At 33.9% G+C, this 20,815-nt stretch overlaps 1 protein-coding gene and 1 pseudogene across 2 annotated transcripts in view; both read left to right on the forward strand.

Moving 5' to 3' along the window:
* Positions 1-20,815, forward strand: part of LOC111154984 (TBC1 domain family member 5) — a 544,655-nt gene that overhangs the window by 267,154 nt on the left and 256,686 nt on the right. For both annotated transcript variants that reach the window (XM_022514953.1, XM_022514954.1), the window contains exon 4: positions 19,422-19,488. In XM_022514953.1, coding sequence (XP_022370661.1) covers positions 19,422-19,488 — 67 coding nt within the window. The remainder of the gene's footprint in view (positions 1-19,421; positions 19,489-20,815) is intronic.
* On the forward strand, positions 13,555-14,451 carry LOC111154947 (annotated as a pseudogene).

Consider the following 20,815-nt stretch of genomic DNA (forward strand, 5'->3'; position numbering starts at 1 on the left):
ATAGGGTGTAACTTCAATTTTATAGGAAAAGAAAATATTTCCTGCCATGTAATTATAGTATAGGTGTTTTTTCCTATCTTTCCTTTCCTTCTTTTTCGAAACTTAGTTTTTTGCTAATTTTTATCTTCATAATTTCTTTCACATGTACAAGTTTTTAATGTATACATATTTTTTAGTGGAAAAATAAATCTAAAAATGAAAGAAAAGTGAAAGCTAGAGTGGGTGAGATTAATTTCCACATTGTGTTGTAATCTCATTTTTCATTTAGATCTTTATTCTTTATGCTGAGACCATATTTGAATAATATGACTACAAAGATAATTAGATTATATAATAGAGATATATAAATTGATTATATAATCTATATGTATATGTAAAAATATAATATATATAATAAGATTATATAAATTGATAATTTAGGTAATATGATACTGATAATGTTTTTAAAAAAGCTTTGAATTTTGAAGATTTACTAGAAGCTTTATATTTTCCCATGGTTCTTTGAGGTTCTGTCCATTTTAATATTTTGATCTTACTCTATTCTTCAGATTGGCTAACTTCTTTTGATCTCTTTTCTAGTTCATTGAGTTGTTCCTCTGTCAATTCCATGTTAATTTTGAGCTCACCTACTGCTTTTTAAAAAAATTTCAGATACTTTGTACTTTATAGTTTTAAAATTTTAATTTGATTCTTTTTAATAGTTTTTTGCTTCATGATTTTTTTTTTTAACTGTGAATATCTGTCTTTGAAGACTGTGCTTCATGTCAAAAAGTTGTTTAGTAGGATATGAATCTTTGTGGATTCCAACGTCTGGGTCATCTGAGGGTTGACTGTATGTTCCTTGAAAGTTGGTGAGTTTTTCCTTGTTTTTGATATATCTAGTAATTTTAGATTGTATTATGAACATTTTGAATATTTGGTTTCAAAACTCTAGATCCTGTTAAATCCTCCAGAGAAACATTTTCTTTTTCTTCCTTTCTCCTTTTTTTTTCCCATTTTTCTTCCCCTCCCCCAGGCAGCCAACACAATTAGGTTCATACTTACTTTTTGTGGGTGGTGATGGTGGTTTCAGTGTCAGTTCAGTGCTCAAATTCTTTTCTATTTTTTTTTAGTCCAACTTGCGTGCAACCCTTAGGGTTTAGTCTGTGACTTTGATGGTGGTTCATGCCATAGGTTAATTTTCAGAGCTTTCGCTGTGCTGCTTTGGGTATGTTTTGAGCATATACAGCTTGGGGGTGAACCTAGGATTTGTGTCGGTTCATATAGAAGTAGAGAATCCCCTGATCTAGTGTATTCTTCTTCAGGATCACCACTCCCCTCTCCCCACATTGGCTTGTTCTGTCAATTTTTGCTTCTCATGCTATCATATAGTTTCACACAAAGGGACCCACTTCAGTGACAAAATGAAGAGAAAAAGAGAAAAGAAAAAAACGTAATGGGGGTTCCTCATTGTTCACACATTAGGGACTTCCTTTCCTAGTATTCTGTCTGAAAAGATAGCTTTATTCCTCAGGGTTTTACATGCCCCCACCACTGCTACTGCCCACCAACTATGGCAGTGTAGTTCTACAATTAGGCCTGGCCTTGGTTGCAAGGTTGGAATTGAAAAAAATGGGAAAAGAAAAGAGGATTCTTTTCCTAGTGCCAGTAAATCAGGATTGGAATTTTTGCTGTCGGTGCCTGCTATTTATTTAGTTCTTAGGTTCAGCCTGACCTGAGTTCCAAGCTGGGAGATGAGGGAGAAAAGAAACCCCGAGCATTCTCCACCACTGTATCTTTGAGTCCTTGTCCAGAATGCCTGCTATTGGTTATATTTCAGGGTCCTCAAGAAGTTGGCTTTTAGTACTTTGCCCAGAGTTTTTAGTTGAAATCAGTGGGAGAGAGAGTCTTTCACTGGTCCTTCATGTTGGATGGGACTAGAAATCCTGCTAATAATCTATAATGTGCTATTTTACTGTTTCTTCTGTTTATATTTTATGTGTGTGTGTGTGTGTGACCAGATGTCTGTCTTATTTAGAAACCAAGTTTCTGATCTATATAAAAACCAGTTTGTAAAAATAAAATTATTAATAATCAAATTAAGATAATCCTCATTATTTACAGAAATAAAGTACTAGCACAGTTACTTACTTTTCCACCATAGGAATAATTTCAGATCATTTCAGAAGATTTCAATTTTCAGATCCTCATTTAAACTATCTTAGAATTAAGTATGCAGTTGTTTTTGCCCATTTTATCAGGTTATCCTATGGTACAGATCCTAACTGATCTCTTAGTTTCCATCTTGCCCCCCTACTTTCAATCTGGTGTTCACAGCTAGAATCCTCTTTCAAACATGAAATAGAACTTTTTCATCATTTTAAAACTTATGGTAGCTTCTCATTGTACTTGTGAAATCTAGACTTCCTCTCTATATAATCCCAAGTTTAATGGCTGCTCCTTTTCCCAGAGACCGCATCTCATACAACTCTATTCTAGCCTTTGAGCCATCTTGACTTTTTTTTTTCTTTTTTAAAAGCCAACCTCTGCCCTAGGGCCTTTGCATCTTCTATCCTTTGGCATTGATATTTAAATAACTAATTTTTTTTCTTGTTACTAGAATTTCAAATCAGGTATTACCTCTCCCTGCAGAGAGCATCCTCCCCCAGTCACTGAATATCAAATTATTCTGCTGTACTTTTCTTTTTTTTTTTTATTTTCTGCTGCATTTTTTTATAGCTCTTGTAATTATCTGAACTTAATCTGTTAAGAATTAATTTTCTTGTGTTTTCTCCTGCTTCCCTCCATCCCCACACTAAATTCTGTTTTGTTCACTATAGTACTTCCATGTCTTAAAAACTGTCTGGCACATAGTAGGTTCTCAGTAAATAATCTTAACAAGCTTTAAAAATGGAAAGTTGCTATTTCTAAGATGATACGAGTATGATATAACCAATATAGCTATTTTATTATCATTTTTTGCCTTACAGTACAAGGACTTTTATTCAGTATTCTTCTATTCACTCTCCTCCCCTATACCCACTCTCAAATTCCTTCACCCTGAAGTTCAAGTGATCTTTTTAAAGCTTCAAACTTATCATGTTCTGCTTCTCCTTACATTTCTTTCACTGCCTTTCCTATTTCATCTTGACCCAAATCCTTGATATGAGCTTCACAGAATCCTGGCATGTGCTGATCTCCAGCAGAGTACTTTTCATCCTCTTTTTGGTCAGTGGCTTCTCCTCTCTCCTATGTTATTATATAGTAGAATACATAACTTTATAATGTTTTTCTAAGTTGTCATTGTACATTGCTTTGACTTTCTCCTCTCTGAAATTGGAACAAACATTAAGGAAGTCAGGGATGGGTTTTGAACTTTTGCTTACTATTGATCACTAGTGCTAAAATATAGGAAGACTCAACACAGAATTGTTGAAAGAATAAATAAGTAGAAAAACTATCGCATGATCCAGATGCATGAATAGAAGTTTGAATCAGTAAGTGCATTTATTAATTAATCAATTTGTCTAGATAGCTAAATATGTTTGGATAAAATGCTCAATAAATAACTACTTTGAATGATATTTTTTGTTCTCTAAAAGGATAGATGAATTTCGTATATTGCACATTTCCTAGCAAATTTTAAGGAGAAGACATTTTTTCTTTTACATATTTCTTGTTATTATCAGGTTTAATAAATCCTCTCCATTAATAAATAATGATACTTTATCATAAAATTATAAATAGAGATCAGCTTATGGATTTATAATTTCTCTTTAAAAACCAGATTTTAGTATAATTCTTTAATGTCATAACAAATATAACATAAAATAAAACATTTTTATGGGTCAGTTAATGTTTTGAATCTTTATTTTTAATTTTTTTAAAGATTTTATTTATTTATTTGACAGAGATCACAAGTAGGCAGAGAAGCAGGCAGAGAGAGAGGAGGGGAAGCAGGCTCCCTGCTAGGCAGAGAGCCCAATGTGGGGCTCAATCCCAGGACCCCAGGATCATGACCTGAGCCGAAGGCAGAGGCTTTAACCCACTGAGTCACCCAGGCGCTCTGTTTTGAATCTTTAAGGTAAATGGTGAATATTAAAAAAAATTTTGATTTGTGCTTGAGTATTTTAGATTACTGTATTTTTTAATGCTTTTGAAAAAAAAATATTTTATTTATTTATTTGACAGAGAGAGAGCAGGAGAAGGGGGAGTGGCAGGCAGAGGGAGAGGGAGAACCAGACTCCAGCCTCCCTGCTGAGCAGGGAGCCTGAGGCAGGGCTCCATCCCAGGACCCTGAGATCATGACCTGAACTGAAGGCAGATGCTTAATTGACTGAGCCACCCACGTCTCCTGAGATTACAGTATTTTAATGTGATTTATTTTAGTATATCATTTGTAAGAGTAAATATATGTTTTAGAATATTTACCCTTGGTTCTTTATCAGAACTTTGAGATTTATAGTTAATATGCCCATTTTACTTTTTAAATAGATCTTTGATATATGAACTTGCTCAGTTCGTTGTCATTTAGGACATAAACAGGATTATTTACTCTAGCTCATGGATGGTAATTTATGGCCTTCAAATAGTTCTCACTTCAATTTTTCGTACAAAAAAATGTATATTAGCTAAGTTAGTCATTTTTGGTTAATGGATATCTTTACATTTTATGACGTGTCTTCCACTCACTAGATGTTAAACCAATCTTAAAGTATCTAGCATTGATTATAATCAAGAGTGAAAATGGGAAGTGCCCAAAGGAATCTGTTCTGTATAGAAAGGCATTTCCTTATTTTATACATTGAAGAAAAAGAATAATTAATATAAATATTTTATAGTTATTATTTGAAAGATTTATAGAAAATGAAATAGGACTTCAATGCTAGATATACTCCATTTTATTTAGCAGATAATTTGTATATTACTTTTGTTATATTCACTTAGGCACTTAACATAATTTAACATCAGGGTTAGAATTACCTAAGTATCAATTAGATTTTCTTTTTTTTTTTAAGATTTTATTTATGTATTTGACAGACAGAGATCCTAAGTAGGCAGAGAGGCAGGCAGAGGGAGAGAGGAGGAAGCAGGCTCCCTGCTGAGCAGAGAGCCCTATGTGGGGCTCGATCCCATGACCCTGAGATCATGACCTGAGCCGAAGGCAGAGGCTTTAACCGACTGAGCCACCCAGGCGCCCCTCAATTAGATTTTCTTTGAGAAGCTATTGTGTTTTGTTTTGGTTTGGTTTTTTGGTGGGACATTTTGTTAAAACATTTGTTGAAATTAGTAGCTAAACTAAAAATTTCAGTTGATCAGGGTCTAAACCAATTCATTATTAGAATTTTTGTTAAAAAAATGTAGCAGAAGGCAAATTATGTAATAATAATCCTTGACCTTAATATTCTTTAAAGAAATATTTTCAAATGTACTTTTTTAATACATTTACTTCTGAAGAAACTCTTCTCAAATTTGTTGTTGATCTACTTAGTATAAATGTGCTTTGTACTTATCTAAATTATAGCATTGGCATTGTGTAACCCTTGTACAAAAGTGATTTTGAAGCCCAAGTGGTCTGTATGCAGGAGGACCATACAGGCCAAACACAGGCTTGCCACCTCCAGTCTGCACCCTTTCACCAGTAATCACTACATGCTACTGATCACACCAAGATAAAGTACAGTGTTGATGTAGCTCAGTCAGCCCATTACTACTGCTGGAAAATGAGATTGAAGATTGTGCTTATGATAGTCCACAGTAAATGATACCACATAAGATACTCAATACCTCCCTGTTTGGGGCAAATTAAATTGCCTTCTACAATAGGAGACTCACTTTTAGCACAGTAGAAGCTTATTATTTTGGACTAAAAAAAAAAAAGACTCATGTATCACCAAAATAATTAGAAAACCACTTATAAGTAGGGAATCATAGATCCACCATCGTTATCTCAATCTCACCTTTGCTGTCTCAAACACACCACACACATGCGTCACACTCTCTTTTTACTTACTTGTCACAAGGTGATTTGGATGATCATCATGTTCATGAGTTTAGACTGAACAGGTCCTACCCCCCCCCTTTTTTTCCTATAGATATGTATTCTAGCTCCAGAGAGATTAAGTTTGCATTGGAATTCTGTTTTCCTGGCTAATTCCTGGTCTGCTTTCCCCACCCATCCCCCACCATCAAGCAAATTTAAATCTATGGAATGCCTGGGGAAATAACAGTATGCCCAGAAATAGCAATTACAATAAATAGAAGTACTTGCATTTGTGTATTATTACAGGTTTACTGTTAGATAGTTACAGTTTTGACTATCTTTGAAATTAGACCTTTTTTTTCATTCAGTTGCAGAATCATTAATAATTCTTCTTAAAGCTTGTTTTATTCTGGTGTATGGGTAATATTGTAAACTGTCCTATATGAGATAGTTTTAATTTATTACTAGATTGACTAGTTTTAGTTCTTTATCTGTGTATAATTTTATCAGTCTCAGGAAACATATTAAGTTCATGCATTATTTGGCTTTACATTTCAAGGCTGTAATTTCATTTAATTTTGTGATTTTTTTCTACTCTATATCATCATATTCAATATTTGGTATGATGGTCATCAGGAAAGATATTAAAAGAATACCACAGAACTTGCACAGAGTTATATAACCCATTAAATAGTTTTTTGTTAATTGTTAAATTTATGAGAAATGCTTTTTAACGACTAGAAGAGTTACAATTTTCAGTTATTTAAATTATAAATAAATTAATTTCCTTTAGATAGAATAGTCTTTTAATTTTATTCCTTCACTGTATCCAGTATGTTAAATGGATTGATTAATACGTTCAGAAAAATCATAGCTAACATTTATTGAGGAATTACATTATGCTACATGCCTACACTAAGCACTTCACTTGAGTTTTCTTATTTAATCCTTGTAACCCTTCCACCTTTCTGTGGTGGAAACTTTACCTTCCCCATTCCAAATGACATAACGGAGATACTGAATGGTAACTAACAGAGCAAGTAAATGATGGAGCATATACTTAGGTTTGTCTTGCTTGAGACTTTTAGTCCTAATGTTATGAAGCCTGTACTTTAAAATTTCATTAAACTGAATGTGGCAATTTAATTTTACCAGTTCAGCAAGTGTTTTGTTCTGGTAGTTACTTCAAAATTTAACCAGAGATGATCAGTAGCATATTTTTTTCCCTTAAAAGTTAAAACTACCATGTTAATATAGACTCCACCCACATATTTATCTGTTTGTCTTTTCCCCATCTATAGACAAACATATTTGCATTTATACTTAAAAAATTTCCAGTTTTCCTTCTGCAGTTGACTTCTAGCTTCATTTCTTTATATTCAAAGAAGATATGTATGATTTTAGTCTTTTTCTGTATTGAGACTTGTTTTCTGACCGAACGTATGTTCTGTCCTGGTGCATGTTCCAGGTGCACTTGAGAAGATTGTGTGTCCTTGTCAGGAACAGTGTGGTATATATGTCTGGTAGGCAGAGAGAGACGGGGGAAGCAGGCTCCCTGCTGGGCAGAGAGCCCGATGCGGGGCTCGATCCCAGGACCCTGAGATCATGACCTGAGCCGAAGGCAGAGGCTTAACCCACTGAGCCACCCAGGCACCCCAAGCTTTCAGTTTTTAACCATTAAGTCTGATGTTGGTGAGTGTATATGGCTTTTATTATATTGAGATATGTTTCCTCTAAACCTACTTCATTGAGGGTCTTTATCATGAATGAATGTTGTACTTTGTCAAATGCTTTTTCTCCAACTATTGAAATGGTCATATGGTTTTTATCCTTTCTCTTATTGATGTGATGTATTGATTGGCAAATATTGATATACCTTTTCATTCCAGGAATAAATCCAACTTGATTATGGCAGATGCTTTTTTTTAATGTGTTGTTAGATTCAGTTTGCTAATATTTTGTTGAGGATTTTTGCATCTATGTTCATTAGAGGTGCCTATAGTTCTTTGTGTTGTTATTATTGTTGTTGTGTTTTCATCTAGTTAAGATGTATAACTTAAGTCTTTTTGAAATTGTTGAGACTTGTTTTCTGACCTAATATGTGATCTGTTCTGAAGAATGTTCCATATGTATGTGAAGAAAATATATATTCTGCTGTTTTTTCTGAATATATATATTAAATCCATCTGGTCCAGTTTGTCATTCAAAGCCACTGCTTCCTTGTTGATTTTCTGTTTGGATGATCTGTCCGTTGATGTAATTGAGGTGTTAAAATCCCCTATTATTGTATTATTACAGATTAGTTCTTTTTTTTTTTAATTTTTAAAAAAAATTTTAGGTGAGTTCTTTTATATTTTTTACTAACATGCATTTGGGAGCTTCCATAATGAGTGTATAAATTGTATATTTAGAATTGCTACGTCTTCTTGTTGGATTATCCTCTTACTGATTATATGATGTCCTTCATTATCACTTGTTAGTCTGTGTTTCAAAGTTAGTTTTGTCCTATATAACTATTTCTACCCCAGCCTTCTTTTCACATCCTTTGTGTGTATGTGTGTGTGTGTGTGTGTGTGTGTATGTGTGTGTCCTCTGTTCCTTTCTTTCTCTCTTCTGTCATCATAAGTTGGCTTTCTTTAGTGAGATACTTGGATTCCTTTCTCTTTATTTTTTGCATATATTTTGCTGGTTTTTTATTTGTATGTGCCATTATGTCTGTATATAACATTTTCTGCATATAGCAGTCTATATTGGGTTGAAGGTTGCTTAAGTTTCAACCTATTCTTTACAACTTTCCCTCCGTGTTTTAGGTATATAATCTCATACTTTGCATCCTTTTATTTTGTTAATCCCTTGACTGATTTTTACAGCTATATTTATTTTTACCGTTTTTGTACTTTCTACTTTTCTTACTCTTACTTATGGTCTTTCCTTTCTACTCTAGAGTTCCCATTAACATTTCTTGTAGGGCTGATTTAGTGGTCATGAACGTCTATGGCTTTTGTTTGTCTGAGGAATTCTCTGTTTCCTTCTCTTTTGAATATTGCCCTTGCTGGGTAGAATGCTCTTGGCTGCAGATTTTTCCTTTTAGCCCTTTGAATATATCATGCCGTGCTCCTCTGGCCTACAAAGTTTCTGTTGAAAAATTCACTTTTATCCTTAATGAGGTTTTCCTTTTATGTAACTTTTTATTTTCTCTTGCTAATTTTAAAATTCTTACTTTATCACTCCTTTTTGCCAGTTTAATTAGTATGTGTCTTGGTTTGAAGTTCTTTTGATTGATTTTGTTGGGGGTTCTCTGTGCATCCTGAATCTGAATTTGTTTCCTTCCCCAGATTCAGGAAGTTTTCAGCTATTATTTCTTCAAATCTATTTTCTGCTCCCTTTTCTCTCTTCTCCTTCTGGGATCCTTATAATGTGGATGTTAGTATGCTTGATAGTGTCACTGAATTCTCTAATTCTAGTTTCATTTTTGAAGTGATTTTTCTCTCTCCTGTTCATCTTGATTGCTTCTCATTACTCTGTCCTCCAGGTCACTGGTCCATTCTTCTGCTTCCTCCAGTTTACCGTTTATTTCATGTAGTATATTTTTAATTTCAGATATTGAATTCTTCATCTCTGATTGATTCATTTTCATCTCTCTGTTAAGGGTCTCACTGACATCTTCCATTATTTTCTTATGTCCAGTGAGAATATTTATGATCATTATTTTAAATTCTTTATCTGGCATATTAATTATCTCTGTTTCATATAGGTCTCTTGCTGTGATATTTGTCATGGTCTTCATTTGGGACATATTCCTCTTTCTCTTCATTTTGTCTCTGTGTTAGAAAAGTCAGCTATATCTCTTGCTCTTGAAAGTCATGAGTGGGGCACACACTTTTAACAAGATGGTGCTGGTCCTCTTCTTCCACAAGGGACATAGCCACTGTGGAGACTGGGGATGGCCAGGACACTATTCAGAGTGCACGTAGAGAGTGGTACAGTTTTAAAAGGATGTTGGGTCCTCCATGGGAGGTGACCATCACTGCCTCAAGGACGAAGGTCCTGCAAAGTATGCAGTTGGCAGATGCAGTGTTGGCAAGATTTTTGCAGGTCTTTTGGAGGAGAGGACCTGAAGCACCAGGACTGAGGCAGGCTCAGCTGGAGGGGGCAGAGCATGGTGTATGCAGCCAGGTAATGAATGGCAGGCACTGCACTGGTTTCTGCAGGTGGCCCTATGTTTATCCTGGTTAGTGAAGGAGAGAAATGGTACTTGCCTGTTTCTTTGCTCCTGAAGAAGTCCCTCAGTGAACTCTGAATAACTTTCCCTCCGATATGCTATAGGTATTTTTCAAAATGCTCATTCTATGCTGTATTTTTGCTGACTGTTTCTTGTGCTCTCTCTTTAAGGGCAAGGACTCAGTTTCCTGTCCCCCTCCTGGCTCTCCTAGAACTGAGCCTGCTGATTTTTAAAGTTTAATGCTTTATATCCTGCTGGTTATAAGAAGTAATGAAATTTGGCCCCTCTGGTTTTCAAAGCAAATGTTAGAGGATTTGTCTTTCTCTTGCAGGCTCTCCAGTATGGTATTCTGTTTCTCCCCCCTTATTGTGTCCATGGCTCCCAACCTTTGGTGGCCAGAGATTTGGGGTTTAGCTCCTCACAATGTCTCTGCCCTTTCTACTCTCTTTGATGTGGCCTGTTCTCTACAACTAGTTGTGGAGTTTGTTTTACCAGTCTTCTGTTCATTTTCTGGGTTGATTACACTGATGTGACTGCTGTGTAGTTGTATCCTTGTGACAAGTGAGCTTGAGGTCCTCCTACTCCAACATCTTCCCTGAAAGTGTTCTTCCTCTCTTTTTATATTGTGTTACAAGTTACATTTTTATACATTGTTGCTCTGTAGCATAGATTTATAATTATTTTTTATGCATTTGTGTTTCAGATCTTGTAGGAAATAAAGTTTGGGAGTACAAACCTTAAATACAGTAATACTGGCTTTGTATATATTAATGTATTTATGTTTATCAGAGATCGTTTTCTTCCCACAGCTTTGTTATTGTCTGATGTCCTTTCAATCTGAAGGATTGCCATTAGCTTTTCTTTTACAGTAAGTGTAGTAGTATCAGACTCTCTGCTTTTGTTTCTGAGAATGTCTTAACTCTCCTCCTCCTCCCTTCTTCTTTCTTTCTTTCTTATTTTTATTTTTATTTATTTTTATTTTTTATTTTTTATTTTTCCATGCTCAGCATGGAGTCTAACACAGGGCTCAAACTCATGACCCTGAGATTGACATCTGATCTGAGATCAAGTGTTGGACGCTTAACCCATTGAGCCACCCAGACACCCCACTATCTGTTTGGCCAGATACAAAATATTTGGTTGACCATCTTTTTCTTTAAGTATTTTAAATATATATCATCCCAGTGTCATTTGGCCTGTATGTTTTGTGATAAGACATCATCTATTAATCATAGTGAGAAATCTGTGATGAGCCATATTTTCTGTTGCTTCTTTGAAGATTTTTTCCTTGTCGTTCAACAGTTTGCTTATTGTGTATCTTTATGTGAGTTTATGTGTTAATTATATCAAGAGTTCTTTGAGCTTATTGGTTTGTAGATTTTTGTCTTTCATCAAATTTGGGAAGTTTTTGACCATTATTTCTTCAAATACACTTTCTGCCTCTTTCTCTTTCACTTCTCAGGCTCTCACAATGCATGTTAATTTGCTTGATTTTTGTCACAGGTCCTTTAGGTTTTGATCACTTTTCTTCATTGTTTTCCCTTTTGCTTCTTGGGCTCCATAATTTTAATTGTCCTATCTTTATTTGCTCTTTCTTTCTTCTGCCAGCTCACACCTGTTGTTGAACCACTTTAGTGAATTTTTCATTTCAGGTATTGTATTTTTCAGTCCCCCAAATTGTTCCTTTTATAATTTTCACCTCTTTATTGATAATCTCATTTTGTTTATCCATTTATTTATAAAATTTCCTTTCTTTTTCCATGTTTTCTTCTTGCTTTTTAAGCTTCCTTAAGATAGTTATGTCAAAATCTTTGTAGATAAACTCAATTTCTAGATTTCTCAAGGGTAGTTTTTATCAATTTATTTTTTAATGAGCCTTGCTTCCTGTTTTTTATTATGTGCTTTGTGATTTTCTTTTTTATTGTTGACAACTGATAATTTGAATATTATAATTTGGTAACTCTTGAAATTTAGTTGCCTCTAATATTTGCTAATTTTCTGTATTCTTAAACATTTTAGCCCCTAATTTCCCAGTCTTTTTTTTTAATTTCTGCCAAGATTTATTCTTTGGCATATGAAGTTACTGAATTCTTTATTTCTTAGATATTATGTTCAGCTAGGGTTTTAACAGGTATTTCTTTGAAAGTCAGGAGCTAAAAAAAAGAACAAGAACCAAACAAAAAAACTAAAACTTCTTCTGTTTACAGATTGGTTCTGTGCCGCAGCAGTCCTTCATCATTTAGCCACGCTTGCATTCATCTTAGTGATCAGCTTCAGGTGGAAGGTTTTGATCTTCTGCTTGCACTGGGCATGTACATTTTCCGATATACATGGTTCCTTTTGAAAGTCTTAATTTCCCAAGGAAACTCTCACCAACTCTTGCTCCCAGGTATTAGGTAGTCTTTTTAATGTTTTAGTTGTAAACTTTGCCCTATGCATCTGCCTGTTCTTAATTTAGCTTGCAGTGTGTTCAAGAGCAATGCCTATCACTCTTTTTGAATTAGACAAAAGAGAGATGAATGTTCTCTGTTAGTCCTTCAGGTAGCTCCTAAGTAAGTTAGAATAGAGTTACATAATATTTTGCAAATGTGGTCTACTTTGCTCCCTCCAGAACCAAGTACTGGTCTCCCACACTGGAAACTCCATCCCTCTTCAAGACTGCTGTGTACCAGGGCGCCTGGGTGGCTCAGTGGGTGAAAGCCTCTGCCTTCAGCTCAGGTCATGATCCCAGGGTCTTGGGATCGAGCCCCGCATCGGGCTCTCTGCTCAGCAGGGAGCCTGCTTTCCTTCCTCTCTCTCTGCCTGCCTCTCTGCCTACTTGTGATCTCTCTCTGTCAAATAAATAAATAAAATTAAAAAAAAAAAAAAAAAGACTGCAGTGTACCAAGGTGGGAGTAGGGTAATGGCAAGTAACAATACCACAAAGCCTTCAAGAAGTCTCTTTCTTCATTCATTGTTCATTTGGTTTTTTTAAATCTTGGATTGTCTTCCAGAATCACTGCAAAGTTGGTTCTGACGGTTATTGCTTGTTTTTAGTGTTTCTTTGGGAGGATGAGAGTTTGGAGTTGTATAGTTTGCCACTCCACTGATGTCACTCTGCTTTCTTCTTGAAAATTATTCTATTAATGATTTAATAGGAATAACAAAAATACTATCTTCTTAAAATTATCCATTTGAAATATTATTTATTTAAAAGTTTCTATGTATTTGTTTTTTACATCTGACTTTATATCATTTAAAATAATAATTTTGACCCCCTGTCTTGGCCCTGAAGGGGCTGGATGGACAAGTTGGGTGTAGTAGCTCTAATCTGAGCAGTGGTACCTCTTCCTCCTCATCCCAACACTGGCGGTGAGCCAAGTAAGTGGCCATGGCCCTTGGTGAAACTGTGGGCAGGCTGGGCCTGAGCCTGGCATCTGTTTGCCTTGCGTGGAGGATGTGGATGCTGTGGAGGCTGCCTCTCCACTCCATGTATGTGAGCATGAGAAGTGGCCCTGACAGGCTGGCAGGGCTGAGGCCAGTAGGAAGGAGAACCACCAGTAAGTAGTAGGTGTGCAACAGAGAAACGTGAATCACTCCAGGCTCTCTTTGTTTAGAGTTACCTTAATCAGGGAACACAGATGTTCTTAACAGCATTGAGAAATCAGACTATTTGTCCAGTTATGTCACTCTAGGGTCATCTGTTTTTAGGCTGTTTATGTCTAGAATATCTATCGCTGGGTTGCTAGGAGGAGGCTCAATGTTTGCATTTTCACCAGTCAGTTTCAGAGACTGCATTATTAATCCAGATTGGAAAGCCTATAGATTTAGGTGCTGGAGATGAAGTCAGAAAAATCATGAACCCTCATTTTGAAGAAATACATGATACTGAGTTCTCTGAAACTATGATATGGCAGCTTCAGAAGAAGAAATACAAAGTTCTTGGTATAAATGAATAGCAGAATACAGGGTTCCACTATGATATAAGTTGCTTAAATGTGCTGGACAGCCCCTGACTGTGTTGAAAGATACCAGAAATGTCTTGGAGGCAATGAGAGACAGGGTCATCCTTGTTCTGGTTTTACCCTTTCATCCCTATGTGGAAAACATAGGTGGCAAGTGGGAGGAACCTTCAGAAATTTTAGAAACCAAGAGATAAAATTGGGAAGAACAAGTCAATAGCTTGCTTGAAGTTTTTAGAAAAGCTGGTTTTGTTACCAGAGCTTTCACCAGACTGCCATACCTGTGTGAAGGCGACATGTGTAATGACTACTACTACTGTTTTTAAACCAGTATAAATACTTGGAGGCTCAAGTCTTCAGAGCCTACCCCAAAAATGTACACTCCAGAAGAGGGTCTGTGTTTGTGATTATGTGAAGGGAGGACCTTTGGGGACTACCATTGCTATATCATGTAGTGATTTAAATAGCCAAACTATTAATTATTTCTTTGTAGTGTATAAAAGGAATGTTTTTAAAAAACAAAAACCCAACCTTTTGAGGATTTTTATCGACTCTTTACTCAGTAATACAAGTCACATTCTAATTATGGAAGATATTTTTTATACTTAATTGCAGTAAGGACTCATTCCAAGTCAAAGCAATGGTCACAGCTTCACATGGAACCAATAAATATGTATTGTTTTTGATGAAAGGAAGACTGGCAATACAGCTGTCCATTCACTTGTATATATTTGGTTATAAGGTAGAGCCACTTATACTCTTTCATGTTTAGAAATTCTGTTGTTATTCAAAAAATGTTTTTGATCATGCTACTAAACATTTTTGGAGATAAAAAATAAAGTAGTAACTTCTAAATATTATGTCAAGAATTAAATGTGGCCATTAAATCATTAGAATGTAGATAATAATAATAGAGAAAACGGAATATTATTAAATAGACAAATTTTTTGTGTTTACTTGAGCACTGGGGATATTTAGCATACATAAATTAGTATAGAGAGACTGTTGTCTCTCTGTTGAGATAATGTCCTTAGTGTCTACTGTCTTCATGGACAATGCTGAGTCATTATACTTTGCCTTACTATGTCAGCACTGGAATATACTTAATTTATTGATTTTTTAAGCATTTTCTTTGAATGGGATTTAAATCTAATAAAAAACATTTCAGTAGTAATGTTCACTTAAAAGGTTTCAGGTCTCTACACTGTTTATGGCATATTAACCTATCACAACTAAATGTAGCTGTCCATAGGTTTGTTTTCAACTTAGTTTAAAGCAAATCTTTTTTCCACTCTTACTATTAAATATTCATTGCACACACTTGATGGCATTTCTGTAACAATTTATAGAGATAAACCTTATATTTTAAATTATGTAATACTTTTTAGAATTCATACCTAGTATGATGTGATCTTCTAAAACTTAATGTTGTTGAGATGTAAACTGAGGGCCCAGTTGGGTATATGTGTTTGTTTATAGTATTATTCTGATAGTTTTTAATCTAAAGTAGTTTAGGGGTGCCTGGGTGGCTCAGTGAGTTAAAGCCTCTGCCTTTGGCTCAGGTAATGGTCCCAGGGTCCTGGGATCGAGCCCTGCATCAGGCTGTCTGCTCTGCAGGGAGCCTGCTTCCTCCTCTCTCTCTCTGCCTGCCTCTCTGCCTGCTTGTGATCTCTCTCAGTCAAATAAATAAATAAAATCTTAAAGAAAAAATGAAGTAGTTTAAAATATCTGGTTCTACCTTCATGAAAGAGATGTTTGTACATAAAAAGCACTATCGAAGTCTTTTGTAAATTTACATTTAGCATGATTTTTGACAGTGCATAGATATTATAAATGCCCTTTGCTAAACACGACTTCAGTAAAAGTTAAAAAAGAATCTGGAATTTATCTTGTTTTGAAATCTAAGTCACCATTATACACATTATTTGCTTAATAAGTTAGATATATATGTTAGAAATTACTAATGGAAAATATATGCTCTGTCTATCCTCATTTAAAATACTTCGGCTACAGAGGTATTTTTTTCAAATCAGTCAACTTATTTTAATTGTGAGTGCTAGGAATTCATTTTAAAGTTATTTACCAATGAGAAATTAGTCTGTTATGTAAATTTCACATTGTAATTGTCACAAATAATTGATGAAGTATCCCTGTGAATATATGTTGCACAATATACGTACACATAGCAACATACATAATATGTATGTGATTTATGTATTTATTAGAGTTTCCTCAGTAAGTATATCTAGATTATCTTATTGGTTAATTTACATTAAATATTGAAATACTTTTAAAATCACAATTGCATTTTAAAAATTAAGTTACTTTTCAAGCAACTGAAAGGTGATCTGTTATCCTAAAGCACTTTTTAAGTATTTGTGCTGTCTGATCATTTAAAGATCTTTGTGCAAGATTACTGTAATAATGTACCTATGCTTGTGTGTGTATTTGTATGTGTGTATATGAGAGAGAGAGAGAGAAGAAGGGAAAGAGATCTGAAAGCAACCGTTACATCCTTGTTACAGTTTTGGCAACTTAGTACAAGAATCAGAACAGCAACTAGAAACATCATATTAAACACTCTTGCACCCTCTGTTGTTACTTTTGGGGATATCTTTCCATGATTGTATTGGCATTAGACTTACTAAAATCCCTGATAAAATTAATACTTAGTTTATTATACTTGCTCCAAATTAGGTTCATAGTAAAGTAGCATTTATTTATAATTCTTGGTTTATGTTTCCTTCTATTACAAATATGTTTTTATTGTATAACACCTTAAGTCAAAGAGGAACCTCTCTGTTTGTCTTTGATTTCTGCTAGTTACCAGTTTCAAGCCCCTCCAAATGTTTGACACAAATGAAAATCTCTGCAGGATATACACACTGTATATACAGTTTTCCAGAATTACAAATTCTGCCTGTTCTTTTGTAAATCTTTCAATTGTCAGACAGTTTCCTTCCAAAATAAGAATCTGGAATCGTCCATACTAAAATTAAGAATTTATAACTGTTAGGAACAGATGTTTTCATAAACATTTGCTGTAATTAATTTCAACTAGAGGTTTGAAGGAGCAAAGCAGTTTTTCCCGCTTCAAAACTTTACTGCCTTTTCCCCATATAGCAAACTCTGAAATCTGTTCTCTAATACTATTCAGAAAAATAATTGTACTCCTTATTTGGTATGTTTTTGAAAAAGAAAAACTGCTTTTTTTCCTTATTCCCATCCTTCGAAGGTTACATTTAATGTGATATGCTCATTTTGAAACATGTATAATATGAAGAAAACCTTTGTAATATATTATGATGGCAAAACCTAGTTTAAAAAGCTGAAAGTCCCTTAATTATTTGAAGGATTTTATATTTGATCTGGTAAATATCAGCAGAAGGGAAGAAATATATTCTATTGGTGAGATCTTCTGTATTTAAGTAATTATAATCTTTAGTTTTAAAGAGAAAGAAGTCTCATATTTTAAATGTATGATATAGTTACTTATTTTATGCTGATTATAGAATGTTTCACAGGAAATGTCTGCAAGCTGTTAAATAACATGTGTTGTAAGAAATTTTCGTTTAGTAAGAAACAGAGTAATTTTCTTTAAAAATCCTTTTAGTTTATTTATTATAATACCATTCAATTTTTAAGAAAATAAAGTATGTTCTATGAGTGATCTTATAGTATCCATGTTTTCAAAGAACTAACAAAATATGCCCAGCTAAATTGATCTTAAACATTTAAGTGGTTTTGGATAATTTTCTTCTATAAAATTTGGCAATAGTTTTGAATGCTGTAATCCATTTTAGGATTTTTGTTTAATGGAAAAAAAAAAAAAACCTGAAGTGCATTTTGAAAAAAGAATAGCATGGAACACTGGGTGTGGTGCATAAACAATGAATTTTGGAACACAGAAATAAAAAATTAAAAAAATAAGTGGACTCAGTCCAGTTCTTGTCCTCCTAAACACTTTGCCACAGCTGTAAAGATTTTGAAAAGAACCGACATTCTTGACTAATCTGTCAACTATAAAATGTGCAAAGAAAAATAGGTAGCTGTCATTAAAATTACATTTCAGCTTTCAATAACCATTTAATGAGTACCATAATTATATAAGTATGGTACCTTAAGTACTGTACTCAATAATTAAAAATAATCTCATCTTTAAAGTGAAAGCTCTGTAATTACTATTTGACTTAACCAGGACCACTGTGATGATCTCCAGTGGCACCTTAGATTGTTCAAAGTGGATTAAAAGTATAAATTAAAATGGATAAATTATTAAATTATTAAGCTTTAAATATCATAAAAATGAATATAACCTGATGTTTGATAGTTACATTACAAGAATTAGAAGTATAAAATGTAATCAGAATCTAGTCTTTTTAATTTTTTCTAAGAATAAATGGTCTATTTAATAGTAGTATACTATGGTTTCATAAAAACTGTACTTTGAAGTATATATTTTAAAATGTAAACTACTAAAATTAAATTTCTATCAATAAGCATATATATTTTATACTGTGACATTGGTAAGCATATTTTAAACTTCTTTAGCACATTTATTTTTATTCTATAATCTTTAAACTAATAGGTATGAATTTGTTCTAAGTTTGATACTATGAATATAACAGTTTCTTGAGTGAGATTTTTTTTTTTTCTAAATGTTTGATGTTACCATATGATGCTGAAATAACTTTCAGTGTTGTTTTTCCATTTTTAAAGTTGCTGAACTCTTGCCCACAGTTAAAACATAAAGTTTTAGGGACAATATTAAGGTGTATGAAAAGTTTGTTGGAATGCATTCACCACCTCCGAAGCCTGCTTTCTCTTTTACCTCTGCTTACCAGTTCCTTGGCCATGGAGAGCTGGGGACTGGGAAATATCCCAGGTTTCCTGTCTGTTGCTCTCTTTTGGCTTTAGCAATGGTCAGGACAGGTGACTTGGTCACTAACAAAGAGTTGCTCTTTGTTTATAAACACTAATGCATGATTAAATGGTTGATAAATTTTGGTGTTGATTATGATTCATTAAAAAATGTACTGTGCTTCATTTGTTCTGTTAGCAGTTATTTTGATAGTATTTCTATCCAATTTAGGAATGGTGGTATTTATATTTTAGCATCGAAATGAATTTTTTGCATAAGGACCTCTGATTACAAGAGATATTTGGGGGTTAGGGGTAAAGGGATAATGCTTTTGGACCCAATATACTGCATAGAGCTGTCACACAGCAGCTTTTCAACTAAAATATTCAGTTTCATAATCTTCATTATTTCAGTGTTTTTAAATTTTTTTTCCAGGAGATTCAAATAAAAATGGAAGAAGAAGTTCTACTTTAGATTCTGATGGGACTTTTAATTCCTATAGGTAGGTGATGAATACATAGATACATATTATTATAAGACAATATACAAGATGTTACAGGATTCCAGTCTTAGAGTAGTAAGGAAGTGTTACCTGTCCTTTAAAAATAAGTCAAATGTAAAGAATATTGTGATATGTGATTGTTCTGCAGACTGTAATGAACAGTGTAACCTTTTTGGTTCTAAAGTAAATGGCCTTATTGTAAACATCAGTTGTTAGTATATAATTAGTATGAATGCACATGTAGTATTAAGCTCCATTATAATCCATTTTTTATGTTGTTTTTGCAGTATATCTGTTACCTTACTAAAGGCTTCCATTTGTTTAAGTTTCCGGTTAAAACAGAATATATTCTTTATGAGTGTCTAAGAATATGAAATGTAACCCGTGGTTACATCAAGTCCTGTTTGTTTATATCCCATTTGGTTCTTCAGCAAATGGGGCAGTTACATCGCAGTTAGTGATTTTTTTTTTAAAGGATATGCTGGTTAAGAAAACATGTATCTTCTCTGGTATTTTGGTAATATTCTCCTTATAACTTAATTTCCTTCAGTAAATGTTTATGGATTTTGTAACTTCATAACAGGGAAACCTAGGAAGAAGTAAGATTATATTATTTCCAGTAATATTTGAATATTCATATACTTAACCAGAGTAATATAAAAACTAGTTTGTTTTGTTTTAAGGAAGAAAGGTTCAGATTCAATAATAATACATTTAGGCATTGTAGATAGCAGTGCAGATTCTTAAAGAAATACTTCGAGTACACTGTCCTGATGGCTAATTAGTTCTGACTCTTTTGCAGTGACAATACAATACACACCACTGTACACTTGGAAACTCACTTGAATGTTAAGCTGTAACTCCTTCTTTTATGTACTAAATACGGAGTTTATGATTGGAATCTTTATATTTTTATTTAAAAACATATTGTATGTCCCTAATTGGAACTGTGTCATTTGTCTTTTCATATTCCAGGCAAGCTTTTAATATCTAGAATTGGGCCTTGTACACAGGAAGGAAGCACTTAATAAGAATGTGGTAAATGGGAAAGTTTTTTACAATTTGTTCATGAATTCCAGAAATGAGATGGTAATTGAAACACTTGACATCTTTATTTTATATCAGTTGGGGTCTGTATAAATAATCAGTCGTTCAAGTGTCACAGATACTACAAAAGGCTTATGTTCCCATGGTGTTCTAGAAGGGTATTATCACAGCAGTGAAGCTCATATGTTGTCATTATATTTTCAGTGTACTCATCCTACCTTATAAATGTTGGAATTCTTCAAATCCTTCTTTTAGTGCTGAAGTGAATATAAAAGATAGT

Source organism: Enhydra lutris, unplaced genomic scaffold (genome assembly GCF_002288905.1).
Source record: "Enhydra lutris kenyoni isolate GAN:26980312 unplaced genomic scaffold, ASM228890v2 scaffoldscaffold39, whole genome shotgun sequence".
NCBI lineage: Eukaryota > Metazoa > Chordata > Mammalia > Carnivora > Mustelidae > Enhydra > Enhydra lutris.